The sequence below is a fragment of the Bidens hawaiensis genome, unplaced genomic scaffold (assembly GCF_021521415.1).
Source record: "Bidens hawaiensis isolate Kalapana, Puna unplaced genomic scaffold, B.hawaiensis_p1.1 tig00011662_1, whole genome shotgun sequence".
NCBI classification, from domain to species: Eukaryota; Viridiplantae; Streptophyta; class Magnoliopsida; order Asterales; family Asteraceae; genus Bidens; species Bidens hawaiensis.
Window position 1 is genome coordinate 45,749 of NW_027491919.1, and position 17,789 is coordinate 63,537.

At 37.9% G+C, this 17,789-nt stretch overlaps 1 protein-coding gene across 1 annotated transcript; it reads left to right on the plus strand.

The window, feature by feature from the left end:
- The first annotated feature begins 14,903 nt into the window (after positions 1-14,903).
- Positions 14,904-15,844, plus strand: LOC143538676 (uncharacterized). Its single transcript, XM_077032179.1, has 2 exons — positions 14,904-15,113; positions 15,191-15,844. Exons 1-2 carry the CDS (start codon positions 14,904-14,906, stop codon positions 15,842-15,844), a joined length of 864 nt encoding a protein of 287 aa, XP_076888294.1.
- The last annotated feature ends 1,945 nt before the right edge of the window (positions 15,845-17,789 follow it).

Genomic DNA, 17,789 nt, shown 5'->3' on the forward strand with positions numbered 1-17,789 from the left:
ACACCCAAGTAAGGTTGAAGGAGTGGTGGGTTAGCCGCTGGTACACCCTATATATAAGCCCCTTCGGCTTGATTTGGGTGGTGCCTGAGACGAATATTAGAAGTGGTGGCGCATAGTGGTCATCATGGGATCATGTAATCTTAATCATCGATGCATCAAGTATACTAAAAAGCTAAATTTCGGGACGAAATTCCCCTAAGTTGGGGAGGATGTAACGCCCTGGAATTTGACTGGTAGACAAAAATCAAGGAATCATCGGAAACTATACACTTTGGGGTTCTGGACGATAAGTTCGGAACCCATATCATTGGAGAAATCTGCTTTTATCATTTGAAATGTTTATTTTATAAAACGACATTTACGCCTGGAAAATATTAATTTTTATGCTTTTGAAAAATAAAATGTTCTTATTTAAAAAAAAAAAAAAAAAAAAAAGATTTTAAATAATTATTCGGAAAAATGGTTTATAAAAGTTTTGCTGAAAAAGTTTTAGTTTGTTTAAAAACTTATGAACTCGACTAGTCTTGACCCGTCGGTAGCCTAAACCCGAACCCGAGTCACCCGAGTATTTAAGCGGAAAATCAAGTATTCTTACACCATCTCTTTCATTTCCACCAACACTTCCCACCCAAACACTCCCACTTCTAGAGAGAGAGTAGTGAGAGAAAGTCATCCAATCTAAGATTCGAGTCCACCAATCTGTTTATCGTTGTTGTCGGTAAGATCTTCTTGAAAATCATACGTTTTTACAACCAAAACCCGCCCCGAATCGAGCAAAAACTCCGACTTTTGTGTCAAGTGTGTTCTTGGTCAAAAACCGTCATTTTTGGTGTCAAAATGCAAGCTTTTGTGTTTAAAAGTACTAGGAATCGATACCCCTTTCAATCCCGAGCATTTCCATGTCAAAAACTTCGATTTTGGGTCAAAAATCTGGAAAATCTGGAAAACCCGTGGGTATCTCCGTCGCCCAGCTTGAAGGAGTCGAATCAGACTCATTCGATCGAACCAGTCGATCGAATCAGTCCAGTCGATCGAACCAGTCGATCGAATCAGTTCATTCGATCGAATGTGTCGATCGAACCAGTCCAGTCGACCGAATAGGAAAGCAACCGAATGGTCTCCAACTCATTCGACCGAATGAGCTTCGTATTCGATCGAACGTCTGTCTATTCGATCGAATGAGTGTCTATTCGATCGAATGAGTGTCTATTCGATCGAATGTGTTTCTATTCGATCGAATGTGTGTCTATTCGATCGAATGTGTTTCGATTCGATCGAATGTGTTCCTATTCGATCGAATCAGGTCAGAACCAAGCTGTTTCGTCTTTAAAACCTAGTTTTTGCTCGAGATCGTGTAAGGCTTACACTCTTAGACTTAAACTGCGTTGTTAACTTATTATGTCCTTGTCTAGACTTAGAGGATCGACGTTTGACAGCACCCGACCGCCCTAGCAACCACACCTAGTCAACAAGGTGAGTTCATAGCCCCCATTTTTCTTTTAAAGCCTTTCAAATCATTGGGGGTGAAAACATGGTAAATGTACACGTTTTGACAAAACACATTTATTCAAACATTACTTATCATAAACACTTGACAAATCTTTTGCAAACAATGAACATTGGGAAAACAAGTAATCATGGCAGGTTACGCGTACCTTAACTTTCTCGGAAGTTGTGTATGCATAATCAAATATTCAGGAGTAAATATGGGAATCACTCAGCGTTTAGGGAACATTGGACGTTTGGAAATCAAAGTCATGTACCCGTTATACTTTATCATGAAAACACATTATTCATTGGTCAGTCTTGTGATCGTGTGAACAGTGGCAATATAGGTCACAATAGTGCATAGGTTTGATCTCCAAGTGGTCGATTGGTAGACAGGCCGTCACTAGATGTGGGATTCTAAAGTGATCGATTTAGAATACACGTGACCTATGGGGTTCTTAAGTGTTCGATTAAGAATCCGAAGGATCTCTTAAGTGTTCGATTAAGGATCCGAAGGATCTCCTAAGTGATCGATTAGGAATCCAAGAGATACTAAAGTACGCTTTAGAATTCTCTCATGGTACCCAAAGTGATCGATTTGGGTTACCATCAAGGAAATCAAGTAGCATAGTGTGGTCTTGTGTGGGGTCGATGTCAGGTCTTGTGTGATCATTATGCATCATTATCATTTTTCATCATGGCATGGTTACATATGATTCTTGGGTATCTTATTCATATATCCTTGATACCGTTCCTCCTGCATGCATGGAAACAATAATTGGAATCTTTATACGAAACTCTTGCAGATTCAGTTGAGATGATAAGCATACCAAGCATAGTAGGATAAGTTGTAGGAGTGGTGGGTTAGCCGATGGTACACCCTATATATAAACCCCTACAACTTAGCCTAGTATGCTTGTGTAGGGCTTATCACTACAGTATTAGTTAACCTATGAATTCACTCATCTACTTTTTGTAGTTGACGTTTTATTACATGTTTTCAGGAAATGAAGCAGGAAGTAGCTAATAGCTGATAGAGGCCTTAGAGAGATGAAGGCTAGGCTAGGAGTTGTTTGGAAACTTGATATTTTGTATTAAAACAATTTGTTTCATGTTACCTGGATGATGTAATATTTGACAGTTTGGTTATGTTTATGCATTTAGACTTTTATACTATTGTGCTCAATCAATCACGACCTAGTCGCCACGCCTCGGTTTTCCGCCATTACGACCGGGGTGTGACACATTCGACCCAAGCCTGCACTCTCCACCATAGGCATTACCCCACTTGTAGCAGACGATTGTACCCTTACTCCATTTGTACTCACCACTATGCATCTTACGACAAGTCTTACATGACTTCTTCTCCCACACCTTCTGTCACTTGCCCTTGGGGTTCCACATCTGAGTATCGGGTCGTTTAGCTGGAGCGATCTATTTCTTCTCCTTCTTCTCTTCTACTTCCACATAATCCACAGTTAAGTCATCATAAACCATTTCTGCGAGTTCAAAAACAGAATTAAAAGATGCAGGTTTACTTGTCCTGACCAATGTGCGAGCGTTTTGCGAAAGTCCCCTCAAGTAGCACCTTATCCTCTTGGTCTCAGAGTTCACCATATCAGGCACCAATTTGGACATACGATTGAACACAGTAGTGTATTCGCGGTGTGTTATCTTTCCCGCCTTCATATTCAAAAACCTTATCTCAGCCCTCACAACCTCAGCATCAGCAAATAGTAAAGACGGAATTCAAGAATGCACGAACGAGTAGGCCGGTATGGGGATCTATATGGTCTCGAATCCAACCTCCCGCAGAAACCTCTAAACAGTTGTATGCAATATCACTGATTGAGAACAAGAAAAAAGATCGTAGTTGGGGACATGATAATAGCATGTGGACCCCACTGACGAAAACTCGATCAGAAATTTTAACAACGAAAAAAGTTAAGTTCTAGAAACCACAACCGATTGTGCGAAGAGTGCATTTGAATCCAAACAAGCAATGTATGTTCCATAATGACATAGGTAATCACACTGATGACTGTGTGAGTTTGAGAAACGAAATTGAGAAAGCAGTTAAGTCAAGCAAGGTTGAAAAATTGTTGAATAATGTTAGACAGGAGGGGCGAAAACCACCAACACAAGTGAATAATGGTCCGCGAAAAAAGCATGTAAAAGATTTGAATGTTCACATGATCCAAGGAGGAAAACTCTGCGGATACAAGAGACAAGAAAATGAATTTGAGGATTGGAAGAGCGAACCGGTGGTTTTCCCAAGAGTCAAGGGTGGCCCATACATGAAGTATGCATTGATTATTACAGCTTTGATTGGACATTATGGGTCCCAATAATTCTTCTTTGAGACGGGAAGTACATCCTATATTATGTATGAGCAATGCTTTGAACAACATGATAAGGAAGATAAGGTGAGGTTGAAACATATTCACGCTCCAGTAAATTGTTTCGGTTATTAATTTATGCACCCGCGTGCTGTTATTTCTTTCCCGGTTACCCTTAGCGACAAGATTCATTCACGGACTGAAAATGTAGAGTTCTTGGTTCTTCCATCATGGTCAAAGCATGATATAATTTTGGGTCAAGGGGCTATTGGTGACTTCAATGCTAACCTGTCTATCTCACATGGTGCGGTGGGAGTACCAACACGCACGGGTAAATTAATTATACATATCAACAAGCATTGTTCACCACAGAGAGTTCAAAGCCAAGTTAAGTACCAAAATCGGTCAAGCGCACTGAACCTGAAAATTGGGCGATGAACTCAAAGTTCCACTATTTCTAAAACAGTGAGGACATTTGTTAAGAAACTACTTACAAAGAATGTTTATGTTTTCTCTTGGCAACTCGCGGATATGATAGGAGTTCCACGGGAAATTGTGGAACATAAACTGCGGGTTAATCCATCTTTTACTCCTATTGTTTATAAGAAAAGAAAGATAAGTCCAGATCAAATGAAAGTAAAGAATGAACAAGTTCAAGATTTGTTAAACGCAAGAATCATTTGGAAATCAGATGTCAAACCTGGGTTGCAAACCCTGTCATAGTTCCTAAGAGCAATGGAACTTGATTGATGTGCATTGATTTTAAAGAATTAAATAAAGCTTGCCCTAAGGATTGTTATCCCTTGCCAGAAATAGATTTGAAAGTGGAAGCGGTTGCACCCTTTGAATTTAAATGTTTTCTTGACTCGTACAAAGGATACCATCAGATCTGCATGGCGGCTGGGGATGAGGACAAGAATGCCATTCGTACATATCAAGGAACATTTTATTATAAAATGATGCCTTTCGAGTTGAAAACGCAGGTTCAACATATCAGTGGTCGATGGATAACACATTTAAGGATAGATGGGGCATAATTTGGAAGTTTATATGGAGGATTTGGTCATTAAGAGGATTGAAGAATATCATATGCTGCGGGATATTGAAGAAACATTTCATACTTTGAGAAAAATCAATATGAAACTTAATCCCAACAAGTGTTTCTTTGGTATGGAAGAGGGAAAATTTTTGGGTGTGATAGTTACAATCAAATGTTTCAAGGCTAACCCAGATAAAGTCCATGTGATTTCCCACATGCCTTCACCTTCTTCCCTCAAAGAAGTACAAACATTGAACGGAAGGTTGGAAGCATTGAAAATGTTTTTGGCCAATCATGCGTCCAAATCATTTCCATTCAGTTCAACACTTCGTAATTGTTTGAAAACGCACACTTTGAATGGTCAGCGGGAGCCGAGAAAACATTTTTATAAGTGAAAAAATGTTTAATTGAATTGCCAACGTTGTTCGCACAATAAGCTGGAGAGCCATTGACCTTATATATGTCCGCATCAGATATAGCAATTGGTGCAGTGTTGCTAACGGACTGGAAAACTTTTCAAACACCAATTTATTATGTTAGCTAAACACTGGAAGATGCTGAAACTAGGTATTCTATGCTTGAAAAGTTGGTATTAGCATTGGTTTACGCAGCAAGGTGTGTCCGCATGTATTTCCAAGGTCATTCGATCAACGTTTTGATAGGGTACAAGTTGAAGAGTGTGCTTAGCAGACCTGAATTGTCTAGAATATTGGCAAAGTTTGCTATTGAAGTGGGTGAACACTCAATTGAGTATAAAACATGACCCGCAATCAAAGGACAGATTTTGGCGGATTTCATCACCGAAGTCCCACAGAATAAAGAAACAGAATGCTTGAATGAGCAACAACCCCTAGTACCACCAGAGCAAGATCAGATTTAGTCTTTATTTAAAGATGGTATATCTAGTAGAGATGTATCTGGTGCGGGTTTGGGGTTGGTAAACCCAAAAGGTCATGAATTCACGTACGCCATCAAGTTGGAATTTAAGAGCATTAATAATGAGACTGAATATGAGGCATTCTTAGCTGGGTTGCGGATAGGTAAAAAGCTTGGTGTATGACATCTCGAAGAATGCGTCGACTCAATGTTGGTTGCGGAGCAAATTAATGTACATATGAAGCCAATAATGAAATTATGGCCTCATACTTGTCTCAAGCAAAATAACTCATACTTCAATTTGCGTCATGTAAGGTAATTCATATCAAGAGAAGCGAAAATAAACCTGCGAATGCTATAAGCAAACTGGCGTTGACAAGTTTTGAGCATTTAGCCAAGGATATACGTATTCAAGTACTTAACCGACCATTAGTACCGCAACACCAAGTGTTAGTCATTCAAACATGAGTTGAATCATGGATGACTACACTCATAACATATATGTCGTCGGGAATGCTTCCTGAGAAAAAACTGGCAGCTCAAAAACTTCGCCACAAAGCGTTAAATTATCAGTTGCAAGATGATATACTATACAGCTGATCCTTCTAAGGACCACAACTTAGATGTGTTTATGCGGAAGACGCTAATTATCTAATTCGAGAAGTTCATGAGGGTACATGTGGCCTGCATGAGGGTCGCCAAGTTGATGAATGTAAGGTACTATTGGCCCGGAATGCATGTTGATGCATTCCGTGAGATTCTTAAACGTGACTCGTGTCAACGACACGCGCCAAACACTTTGCGCTCAAAATATGAATGTGGTCGCCAAGTTGATGAATGTAGGGTACTATTGGCCCGGAATGCATATTGATGCGGTCCGTGAGATTCGAAAATGTGACTCGTGTCAACGACACGCGCCAAACACTTTGTGCCCAAAATATGAATTGGTTCCAGTGTCATCTGCTTATCCATTTCAGAATTGGGAGATTGATATTATGGGTCCATTCCCAGAAGCTCCAGGGCGTATTAAATTCTTGATAGTTACAATTGATTACTTCACCAAGTGGGTTAAAGCCTACCCGGTTGCCTCTATTACAACCGCAAACATGAAAAAGTTCATATGAGAGTTCACCATTTGTCAGTTTGGCCTTCCGCAAGCGATAGTTAATGACAACGGAACTCAATTCGCGGGTGGTAGTTTACAAGCATGGTTGAAGGAGCTCCAAATTAATCAAGTGTTTACGTTAGTTGCCCACCCGTAAGATAATGGTCAGGTGGAGAGAGCCAATAGAAGTATCAAAGATGGGATAAAATCACGATTGGAACCAAGTGTACCGGTTGGGTTGATGAGTTTCCAAATGTGTTGTGGGCTTTTAGAACCCAAAAAGAAACATGTAACTCAGAGACACCATTCAGTCTTACATATGGCACTGAAGCCATGATTCCCGCAGAGATTGGGATCCCATCCGCAAGAACATTGTTTGTTATCAATAATGATGAAGAACTGCGTCTTAACCTTGACTTACTGGAGGAAAGACGTGAACTGGAACTCATTAGAGAAAGCAATTACAAGTGTCAACTTCAGAAATATTATGATTCTCGAGTTAAAATTTGCTAGTTCCAAGCGGGAGACTTTGCGTTCCACAATAACGACGCATCAGGTCAAGAACCCTTAGGAAAACTAGCTCCAACCTTGGAAGGACCTTACAAAGTCAAGGATGTTCTGAGTAAAAGTGCATACAAGTTATAAAAGTTGGATGGAACGGATATTCAACGAACATGGAATGTAGCACAATTGAAGAGATGTTACGTGTAATAACATGCGTGTCATGAAAGGAGGCCCGCGTGCCTTATTTTGAATTTTATTTACGGCATGTGTGTTGTTGTTTGACAAAGGAATCTGAGTATCACATGTTTTCAATTGATATTGTAAAGAGGGCTTGCATGCATTTACTTTTATAAGAATTAATTATCTTTTATATTTGTGACTTGAATGTCTTAATGATTTAATTGGCGTGCAAGCCAGATTGACCTGTGTGTCATAGTGTTTAATCGGTGTGCGTGTCATAATGTTTAATTGGTGGGAGTACCATAATGACCTGCGTGTCATAATGTTTAATAGGTATGCATGCCATAATGACCTGCGTGTTAGATACACATCTCTTGGGGCTGAGAACTCATTGTTTCTTAAAATGGTGTGCGTGCCATCTAACAAATAATCCTTTATTGGAATATATCTAAGAATCCTATAACACACTTATATTATTTAACACAATAAAACAAAGTGAAGGAAACACTTAATATATTACCAAAAAGAGGATTACATAATACATTAATTATTATCACAAAATACGATTACTAAAGTCTATATACTATTCAGGTGGCGCCTGAGAAGATTCTTGATCTTGTGAAGTGGGAGGAGTTTGCGGTTCTCTTATGAAGGACTGCATAAGTAATCACGGAGCAGTTGCAAGCCTTTTTCATCAGAGGAAAACTCTAGTATACATCTTGGAGTGGAAAAAATAGCTCATCAAAATCTTGTAATTATCACTATATTCCACCTCCAGATCATGGCCATGCAACGAATGCTCTTCAAGTGGAGGCTGGGTATTCATATACTCAACGCCTTCCTCAAAACCGACTTTGCGTCCGGCTTGAGAAGAGGCGTTCAGCATTAGTGCAAGACAATCTCCCAGCTCTGGCCCATCCTTGATATGCTCAATCACCTAACAATAAAAAAGAGTGAATAACCAAGAAAATAATTGAAATAATAATTGAACTACTTACTAGCGGCAGACACTTAGTCATATGCCATTGATTATCTTCCTCGGATTGCTTGGCCTTCTCCTTCAGCTCATCATAGCTTTTCACAAGCTTGATGTTATCTTCTTTAAGCTCCTTTTTCAGCCGCTTAATTTTCCTTTTCAGCCAATAAGGCTGCCTCAACATCAAAAGCTTCCACTTTGAAGTGTTGGCTTCCAGACGTTGCTCATCGGCATTCTTCGGGGCTTGGTCCACCTTGTCCATCATCATCTCCCGCTTCTCTCCCATAGACATCCATTCCCTAACGATTTCTTGCCCGCTGGCCTCAGTATTTGCCAAGTTGAAGTTGAAAACATAGGCCAGGTCATGATGCGAGCGTCCACGTTGGTAAGCACATTCTCAGAGCGGAATACCATGGCTGAGGAATTCAGCACAACTATTCGCGTTCGAAAAATGTGCGCCTTGGGATAAGGTCGAACGAGGCAGATGAAGGAAGTCATCTTCCTCCGTATTTGGTCACCCGTAGTAATCAGAATAAGAAGGGCGATGAAACCTCCTCCTGTGTGGTGACTGTTGGACATGGGAAGATGCTCCTTCACCCGTATTACGCGAAGAGGAGGAAACAGACAAAATTGGGGGAGATTGAGGATTGTCTTGAGGCACAGCTTCAGTCTCTAGCTCATTAAAAGCATGTTTTGGATACTTTCCCTTCGAAGCCAGAAATTTATTCGGAATGATGATCACTGGCGAGGAAGATGGTGGTTCTTGAATACTCACACTTTTCGTGGGTGCGGCAGGGTTCTCTGCCATCAACAGAAAACATAAACATAAGTACCCAAACTCAAAAAAGAAAATTTTTTTAAGGACATTCAACAAAATTAATAATTACCTTGGGATGGTTGCGTAGCCACACACTTAACCCGGTCCTCAAGACGGACCTTCTTAACCTTCTTTGGCCCCATTGCATGTTTCTTATTAGGCTGGGTGTCATCGGTTTCAGCATGGCCACCACCCGCATCGCTTGACTTTGAGGATCGATGTTTCCTCTTGCGATTAAGATCTACCAAAGCACAGGTAATATCTGATAGATCATAAGTATTGATATCACGTTCCTTCTTGCATGGTGATGACTTGTCTCTTGATGATAATAGTACAATTACCCCATCCGAAGTGAGTGCGCTCAAAGGACGATGTTTTATAGAAAACTCACCTAAATAAAAGATAGCCTATGATACCAGAGGCTCAGGGCGCAAGTCCTTGGGAAACAAAATGTGATCCCTTGTCCTATCGAGGACAGGTTGGGCTTTCAGATTATGCGAGCGGCATTGCATGCAACCCATCGTTTTATCAAGAAGTGCATTCAACACCGATCCTTCACCTAAAAATAATATAAAAATGAGGAATGATATAAAAAAATGATATGAAAGTTAGAGGTGCAGAACACTTACTTTCATCCACATTCTTGAATAATGGCTCGAGGTCAGGATATGGCCATTAGCGGCTTATACCAACCCACACTAGGGCTTCCTCAACCATCGTCCGCATTTGGCGTAGGCATCCGAGTCATAGTATTGAACCACAACTAGTCCTCTTACGGAGCAAAACACAGGTCCGAAAGTTTCTCGTTTTGTGGGAGACGGACCATGGTAATGGGAGCCACGTCCTCGCGAATCCAAAAAAAAAACATTGTTCTCCACTCATACGCTTTGCGAGGAGACTCCATCCCAACAACTCCATTGGCGGTGGTAGAGCAGTTGTACCAACCGCCACGTCCGTTCATCTTGTAAAAAACAGCCAATTTCTCCACAGTTGGGACAATATTGTTTGCCCTACAACAGAATTCAAGCTGTTGAATCCTCATTAGGCCAAACGGGTGCACCTGGAAAGGTGGATCCTGTGCCCGGTGATGACATTACTTAGGAACTTGGTTATCGAAAACCGAAGATTCCCGGTCGAAAAATACTCGGCATAGACTGCCATCTTGCCGGTCGGAGGTTTGTCAGCAGTAGATTTGGCAACTGGGAACTCCGGGTCCCATTCCGGTGCGATGCCGTAAGTAGTAACAAGGTCTCGGAACTCTTTCTCTTTCCAATTAATTTCCACAAGGTCAATCGATGGATAATTTTTCTTCTCGTGAACCATTAGATCAGGAATGACCGAAAAACGAGTTATGGTGAATACAAGGTAACTGATAAAAATTTTTCAGAAGAAGATGAAAGGGGAAATGAGGATGAAAGAATATGAAAAACTTTTGTAAGTGAAGAAACTCCCTATTTATACTCATCGAAGTTACTACGATGAGGCGGTGACAGTGGAGAGAGAAAACGATATGTCTACTATACAAGTGACACGTTAGGCGAGGAAAATGAAAAAGAGGGAAAAGGGGAACATGTTGGTACAGTGTCAGACGGTATAGAGGTCACCTCAACCTATGGCGCCTGTAAAACCTGTCACATACGAACATCTTCATGCTTATCTTAAAATATAAGAAATATCTCCAAGAGGAACAACACAAAAATTCAAATATCCACAAAAATCATAAGTCCAAAATTTCACTCGTATAAGACTTCACGTGTAATTAAAAATATTCAAATATTGTCATTAAACATAACATAAAACATCTTATTAAAAACATCATGACAATTCTTCTTCAGATGTCAGCCTCTTCAGATCATTCCATGTGTCTCTTTTAAGCCAGCTGCTTTAATCTATTTATTTGCGTGCATACAAAAAGTCAGCTACGCTGAGTGAGATCTAGTTAATCAGGTAACATACAACACATTCATACTTACTCATTTGTATCCGAAGATACGTATTACTTACTTGACCCGTTTATCTTTCTTTCGTATATGCATAAGTACGTACCTTCTTTCTTCCATTCTTTCTTTCTTTCATACTTTCATATTTTATCTTACCTTTCAAATTTAATTATACATTTTAAAGAGCTACCAATAACATCTCAGATATTATAAGGGTCTGGTCCCTCCTTTTCCTTTACTCATACCTTCATACATATATTTCTTCATACTATTAGTCATACAATTTCGTTCATACCTTCTATATCATTCATACATACTTTATAAACATTCACATAACATGCACTTACCACTTAAGTTAAGTGTATTAACTAATCACATCGAGTTTGCACATAGCCCTGAAAACATAACAAGAAAATGGGGATAGAAACTCACCTGTGAACGATTCCTTTTTGAATTTACGGTAATGCCCTTCTTGAGCTGTACACGGCTAACTATGTAACAATTAACAAGCGTCACCTATCTACTCCAATTTATATCATATGTCTAGGTCATTTCCCATTTTAAACATTACCTTTCATTATTAAGCAGTTCCTTGTTCTAAGCGTATATGCTCACATGCGTATACGCCATACATACATATATGTCATCTACACACACACACATATATATGTATATATATATATAGGTATATATATATGTACGGCATACGTACATACATATTTCATACATACGCATGTGTTATATACATAAACGTTACATACATACACATGCATGGTATACACATACACGTTACATTCATACATATGTGTTATATACATACACGTTACATACATACATATATATGGTATACTCATACACATTACATACATACATATATGTTATATACATACACGTTACATACATACATATACGTGGTATAAACATACACGTTAGATACAAACATATACATTATATACATACACGTTACATACATATACGGTGCATGTACATATACGGCTCTCATACATATACGGTACATAGAGAAAGGTTAGAATAAGAAGTAGATCTATCCTAAGAAGTGTAAGAAGTGTTTTTGACCCTAGGTCTAGTTTTCCATGTAAGGGCATGATTGTAAACAACCATTTTCTCTTAATTAAATAAAATCAATTAATTAAGTAAAATAAATATCTAATTTAATTGGATCGGCAGCTATAATCTCTTTATCTATAATCTTGGAATAATATAAATCATAATATTTACTAAAACCAATTCGATGATTTAAATGATTTTATAAAATCAACATCCACCAACCATTAACGAATTTTAATCTCCCTTTCAGTCAAAATCCAAAGATCATTCACCATGATTAACTTCAAGGACGTCGATGAACTAGGTAAGACTATACATCCTCAGTTGTTCGTCGATAATTTTGTTATCAGAATCATAACATCGTCTTAGGCTTGATATGCGTGGCTTTATTTTAGATTCATATTCATAGTGTTTTTTTTGTTATATTACTAGATGTTGATTTATTCATTTTTGAAGTATGTTTTTGTTTACTCAATATAAATCAAGGTTACATGTCGAGAAGATGTCTTAGTATTTCAGTTCGGGTGTTTCTGTGTCTATTTCCATACTGATTGGGTTGCTGTGTTATATTAATAGTTGTGTAGTTATTCATTTTCTAGTGTTTTTTTTTTGTTTTATTGAGTAAACATCAAGGTGATATGACTAGAAAATGATTTATTATTCCATTTCGACTGTTTATGTGTCGATTTTATATTCATAGGCTTGTTGTGTTATATTTAACGGATGTTGATTGTCTCTTTTTTTCAGTGAATTTTTGTTTACATCTAACTAGTAAACTTTTCATATTTGAATTAATCTGCTTGTTGTGTTATATTAAAATAATTTGCATAATTTCTAACTTGTGTATTTTTGTGTCGGTCAAAGTCTTGTAACCTTTTGTCATCAAACTGATCAGTTTTTTCATGTTTTTTAATAACATATATACAATAGTTTGGGATGGTGTGTAGATTTTATTGTGTTCTTTGTTGTATATCTTTACTTACCTTACCTCTTTCTTATAGATCCACCCGTATACAAGGAAGTTTGTATACAACATATATCTCCCAATTCTGGTAGGAATACCTGCACTCCAGTTGTGTCTGCCACAATAAAACCTAATGAAGGTATGATTTTTGATAATATTGAAGCAACAGAGGCATTTTATAGAAGATACTCTTTAGCTGGCAGTTTTTGTATTAGGAAATCAAATCGGTGGGTGGAAAATAATGTTGTTCGTTTGAAGTACTTTGTTTGCACTAAAGAGGGTTCAAGAACCATTAAGGAAGTGGACACACTAACTGAAGATTTCAAAGGAAAAAAACAGCGTATGAGTGGTTCTCAAAGAACCAATTATGATGCACAAATAAGGCTTACTTTAACGGATCAAGGAAAGTACAGGGTGAAATATTTTGGTTAAGCACACATTCATCCATTTGTTGATGAAGACGACATCCATTTCCTGACTGCTGCTCGGGAGCTTACATTCACACCCAAAAAGATGTTAGACGATCTTGCTAACATTTACATTGGTCCGGTTAAAGCTTTCAACATAATGAGGACCATGTATGGTGGTTTCGATAAAGTTGGCGCAACCAAGTCTGATTGCAAAAACTATAAAAGAAATATCAACTTATATATCAGAGACCACGATGCTGAGATGGTTGTTCAGCACCTTATGGCGAAGAAAGATTATTGTCATAATTTCTCATGTGATTATTTCCCTAGCCCCGATGGCACGTTAAAGGGTTTATTTTAGGCAGACGAGCGTTCGAAGATGAATTTCTACGTTTTTGGTGATGTTGTTCCTATTGAAGCAGCATATCGACATAACAAGTAATATGATGGGAACACTTAATTTTTGTTATATTCCATTATACTATTTTACAAACTGATTGGTTATTATTTTATGTGCATGTATAACTTGGTTTTTGTTCGATTTACTGGGATCAACAACCATAATAGGAATGTTACCCTTGGTGCAGCTTTGCTTGGATCGAAAACCGCCGAATCCTACATTTGGTTGCTGAGGTGTTTTAAGAGGGCCTTTGGTTATGAACCATCAATTGTTGTAACTGACCAAAACCCGGCGACAAAACGTGAAATTAAAGACGTTTTCCCTAATTCTAGGCATAGGCTGGCTTATTATGGATAAGTTTTCCGGGAAGGTATAACAAAATTATGTTTTTGGTTACCCCTTTTTTAATGTTTATTTGTATACCATTCTAACATTGTATTCTACCAGGTTGGATCCAACCTTTGCAACACCACAGATTTTAAGACTCTGTTGTTTGATATTCTGTGGATGGAATCAATAACACCCGAACTTTTCGAAAAGGAGTGGGCTTTAATCATGAATGATTTTTAGTTAAACGACCACAATTGGCTGAAAGATATATTTTACATTAGACAATCATGGATTTTTGCATACTATCGTGAAGAAACCATGTCTGGTCTAATGCATACATCATCCCGATCAGGGAGCGAGAACCATTTTTGGGCATGTTTTGTAACCCACAATGCACTTTGGTTTGTTCCTGGCACATTTTGATACTACATTGGATCATCAAAGACACGAACATTGGAAGAACGATCATGACTGTAGGTACAAAAGAGCCAAAACATGGAGTAACTTTGCACTTGAGAAACAAGCTGCAGAATTCTACACACGAACCATTTTTTGATGTCCAATTGGAAATACAAGCAGCTCTTCAAAATTGCACTTCCATGAGTTACCTACCTGCTGATGATTATCTGAAGTTCAATATTCGGGACTTTCTACACCTACCTACTTTTTTTCATGAGGTATATAGTATGACATTTATTTTTTAGTGTGTTTATGTATTGTAACTTACTTAAATATAAACTATGGTTCTTGATAGGTTATGATTCGCAAGGAAGACATCACTGTTTATTGCAGCTGTAAGAGGTTCGAGCAATTTGGTTTACTATGTCATCACATCTTCAAGGTGCTCCAAATTTTAGATATCAGGGTATTTCCCAAGCAGTACATTAATTGTAGGTGGACAAAAGACGCTGTCTCTAACAGCCCTATGCGGTCAATTGGATTTGATGAGCCCAAAATAGACAAAAGAACCGACGTTTATCATGTTATTCGAGATGTAAACATTGCTCATGATCATATTATAAACAAGCTGGTTACTGATATGGAAAAGCTACAACATTATCGTGACTACATTTATCAGTTGAAATCCACCGTTGATGAGGATACTTTTGATGCCCCTAGACCTAGCCGGCGAGACATGTTTGCTAAACTAACCGGTGTTACCCAACCAGATCAAATCAATATGCATGCTCCAATTGGTGTTAGGAATAAAAGATGTGGGCTTCCAATTTGCTATAGGTCTTTACGCGAGCAAGCTATAAGTGAAAGTCAACTAGATAAGCCCCCAAGGGAATGTAGAATATGCAACGAACCTGGTCATGACGCCCGTAACCATCACAAGTATCATATCAATGAGAACACTTCAGAAGACGGACCGGGCTCGTCACATAATGAGAATATTGAAGAATAGCCTACTTGTGTATTTTTTTTAATATTTCCTTTTTTTTTATCAAAACACTTTAATATGGTTTCCTTGATTCATGTTTACTTTTTTCGTATACGACACCGGTTAACTGTATTGATGATGTGATATTTATGGATACTTTAAAATTTATGGTTGTGTGTTATTTTCATAATGGTAGGAGATTCTCTATGGTTAACTGTATCGATGATGAGTTGTTATTTTCATATAAGTTTTTGACACGGATTCGATTGTCCTTACTAAATCGTAATTATGCAAATACATTTATGCCTTTTTGGTTGTGTGTTATTCTCATAATTGTTGCAGATACTTTATCAACAGCTGGTTGTTTATTATATTCACTTTATATGCATATAATTTTTTGACACACGTTTGATTGTCCTTACTATATCATATCCAATACATTTGCATATTCATATGTAGCAACTCATTTTTTTATCACTATCTTCTCATTGGGTATGTATGTTAATAATTTCATTTATCTACATTCTCAATTACAACATGCATCTACTAACAAAAGAAAACCAACGATGTGTTTTTAACAAACCACAAAGTTGCACAACCTGAGTGACAAATTATACATCGTTATCCATCAAAACATACTCAAACCATATCCAGCATTATCAATCAAAACATACTAAATTAAACCATCAACACGTTCAACGAAAGAAGTTTAACAACGCATAAAAAAGTCTACAACCATATCCATAATCATCCATCAAAACATACTAAAACCGTTAAACCATCAACACTTTCAACAAAACAAGTTTACCAAAACAAAAAAACAAAACAATCAAAAAACGTTCGCTGAAAAAGCAAAACACTGACAACCTTATATCTCGTTATACCAAACTGATAATCAACATCAAATGAGTTACACTCTGTCCAACATTCTCTTTGTCGTCGTCTTTTGCATCTTTTCTTTCTCCACTGCTGGCATTTGTTTATACTCCATCAAATCATTTACAATCACACCTTTCGACAAGTTGATTTCGCTAAGTAGAATCTTGGCTACGTATTTCCTTCAAAAATCGTCAAGCTCTTCCTTTTGTTTCGGTAACACCCGACCACGTTTGTCAACCTCTTCAGTGAGCCCACAGTCAGTGTGCCACTCATTTGTGTTCCTTCTTTAAAGTCTCAATGTGTCTCATCACAAACACTCCACATTCAACATAGTTGTATATAGTTCTCCATGGTACATCAACTCTTGTTATATTTGAGCTTCTCATCTACGACGCACCATGGTGTTCTACAAATGCCAAGTATCCCGCTACCGTCTCCCTCTGAAACAAATTTGCAGAATAATGTAGGAATCGGTATGCCCAAGACACATATTAGAGTTGATGTGGCTAGTACGTTATGATCCAAGTCGGGTCATGCCCAATAACAAGCTAGACAAACACCATAATATTTTTTGTAGATATGATCTAACAAATAAATATTAGGACTTATGATATTTAGAAAAATGGGTTTCTAAATATTTGGACTTGAGGAATCGATAAAATATAAGGGTAATTTATTAAGAGAGATTATCTTATGATATTATTTAAGTTGGTTAAATGGTATATATATATGTATGTATGTATATATATGATAATGGTTTTCGTATGTTGCATGAAACTTATGGCATGTTAAAAATGTTAAATGTCACAAAGTTTCAATGGACCTGTGACTAATACATGGAGTATTAGTCCTGCGACTGGTATATGGAATATTAGTCTTGAGACTAGTACATGAGGTATTAGTCTGCTGCCAGGAAGAAAGAGAAAATATATATTCTGGTAGGACCAGCATATTGGGGGGGAAATTCCCACCCTTTTGTTTAAATATACTTTTCTCTTATTAATACTTCTTGGGACGTAACACAACAGAACCAACCACATTACACGAAAATTACTCTCTCCATCCTCCCTTTCTCTCTCTCTCTCTCTCT

What these genes read in the sequence shown, in the direction of transcription:
- LOC143538676 (XM_077032179.1), top strand. Translation starts at nt 14,904, where the DNA reads ATGACTGTAGGTACAAAAGAGCCAAAACATGGAGTAACTTTGCACTTG. An exon ending in TACCTACTTTTTTTCATGAG is followed by an intron (nt 15,114 to 15,190) that starts GTATATAGTATG and finishes GGTTCTTGATAG; the next exon opens with GTTATGATTCGCAAGGAAGA.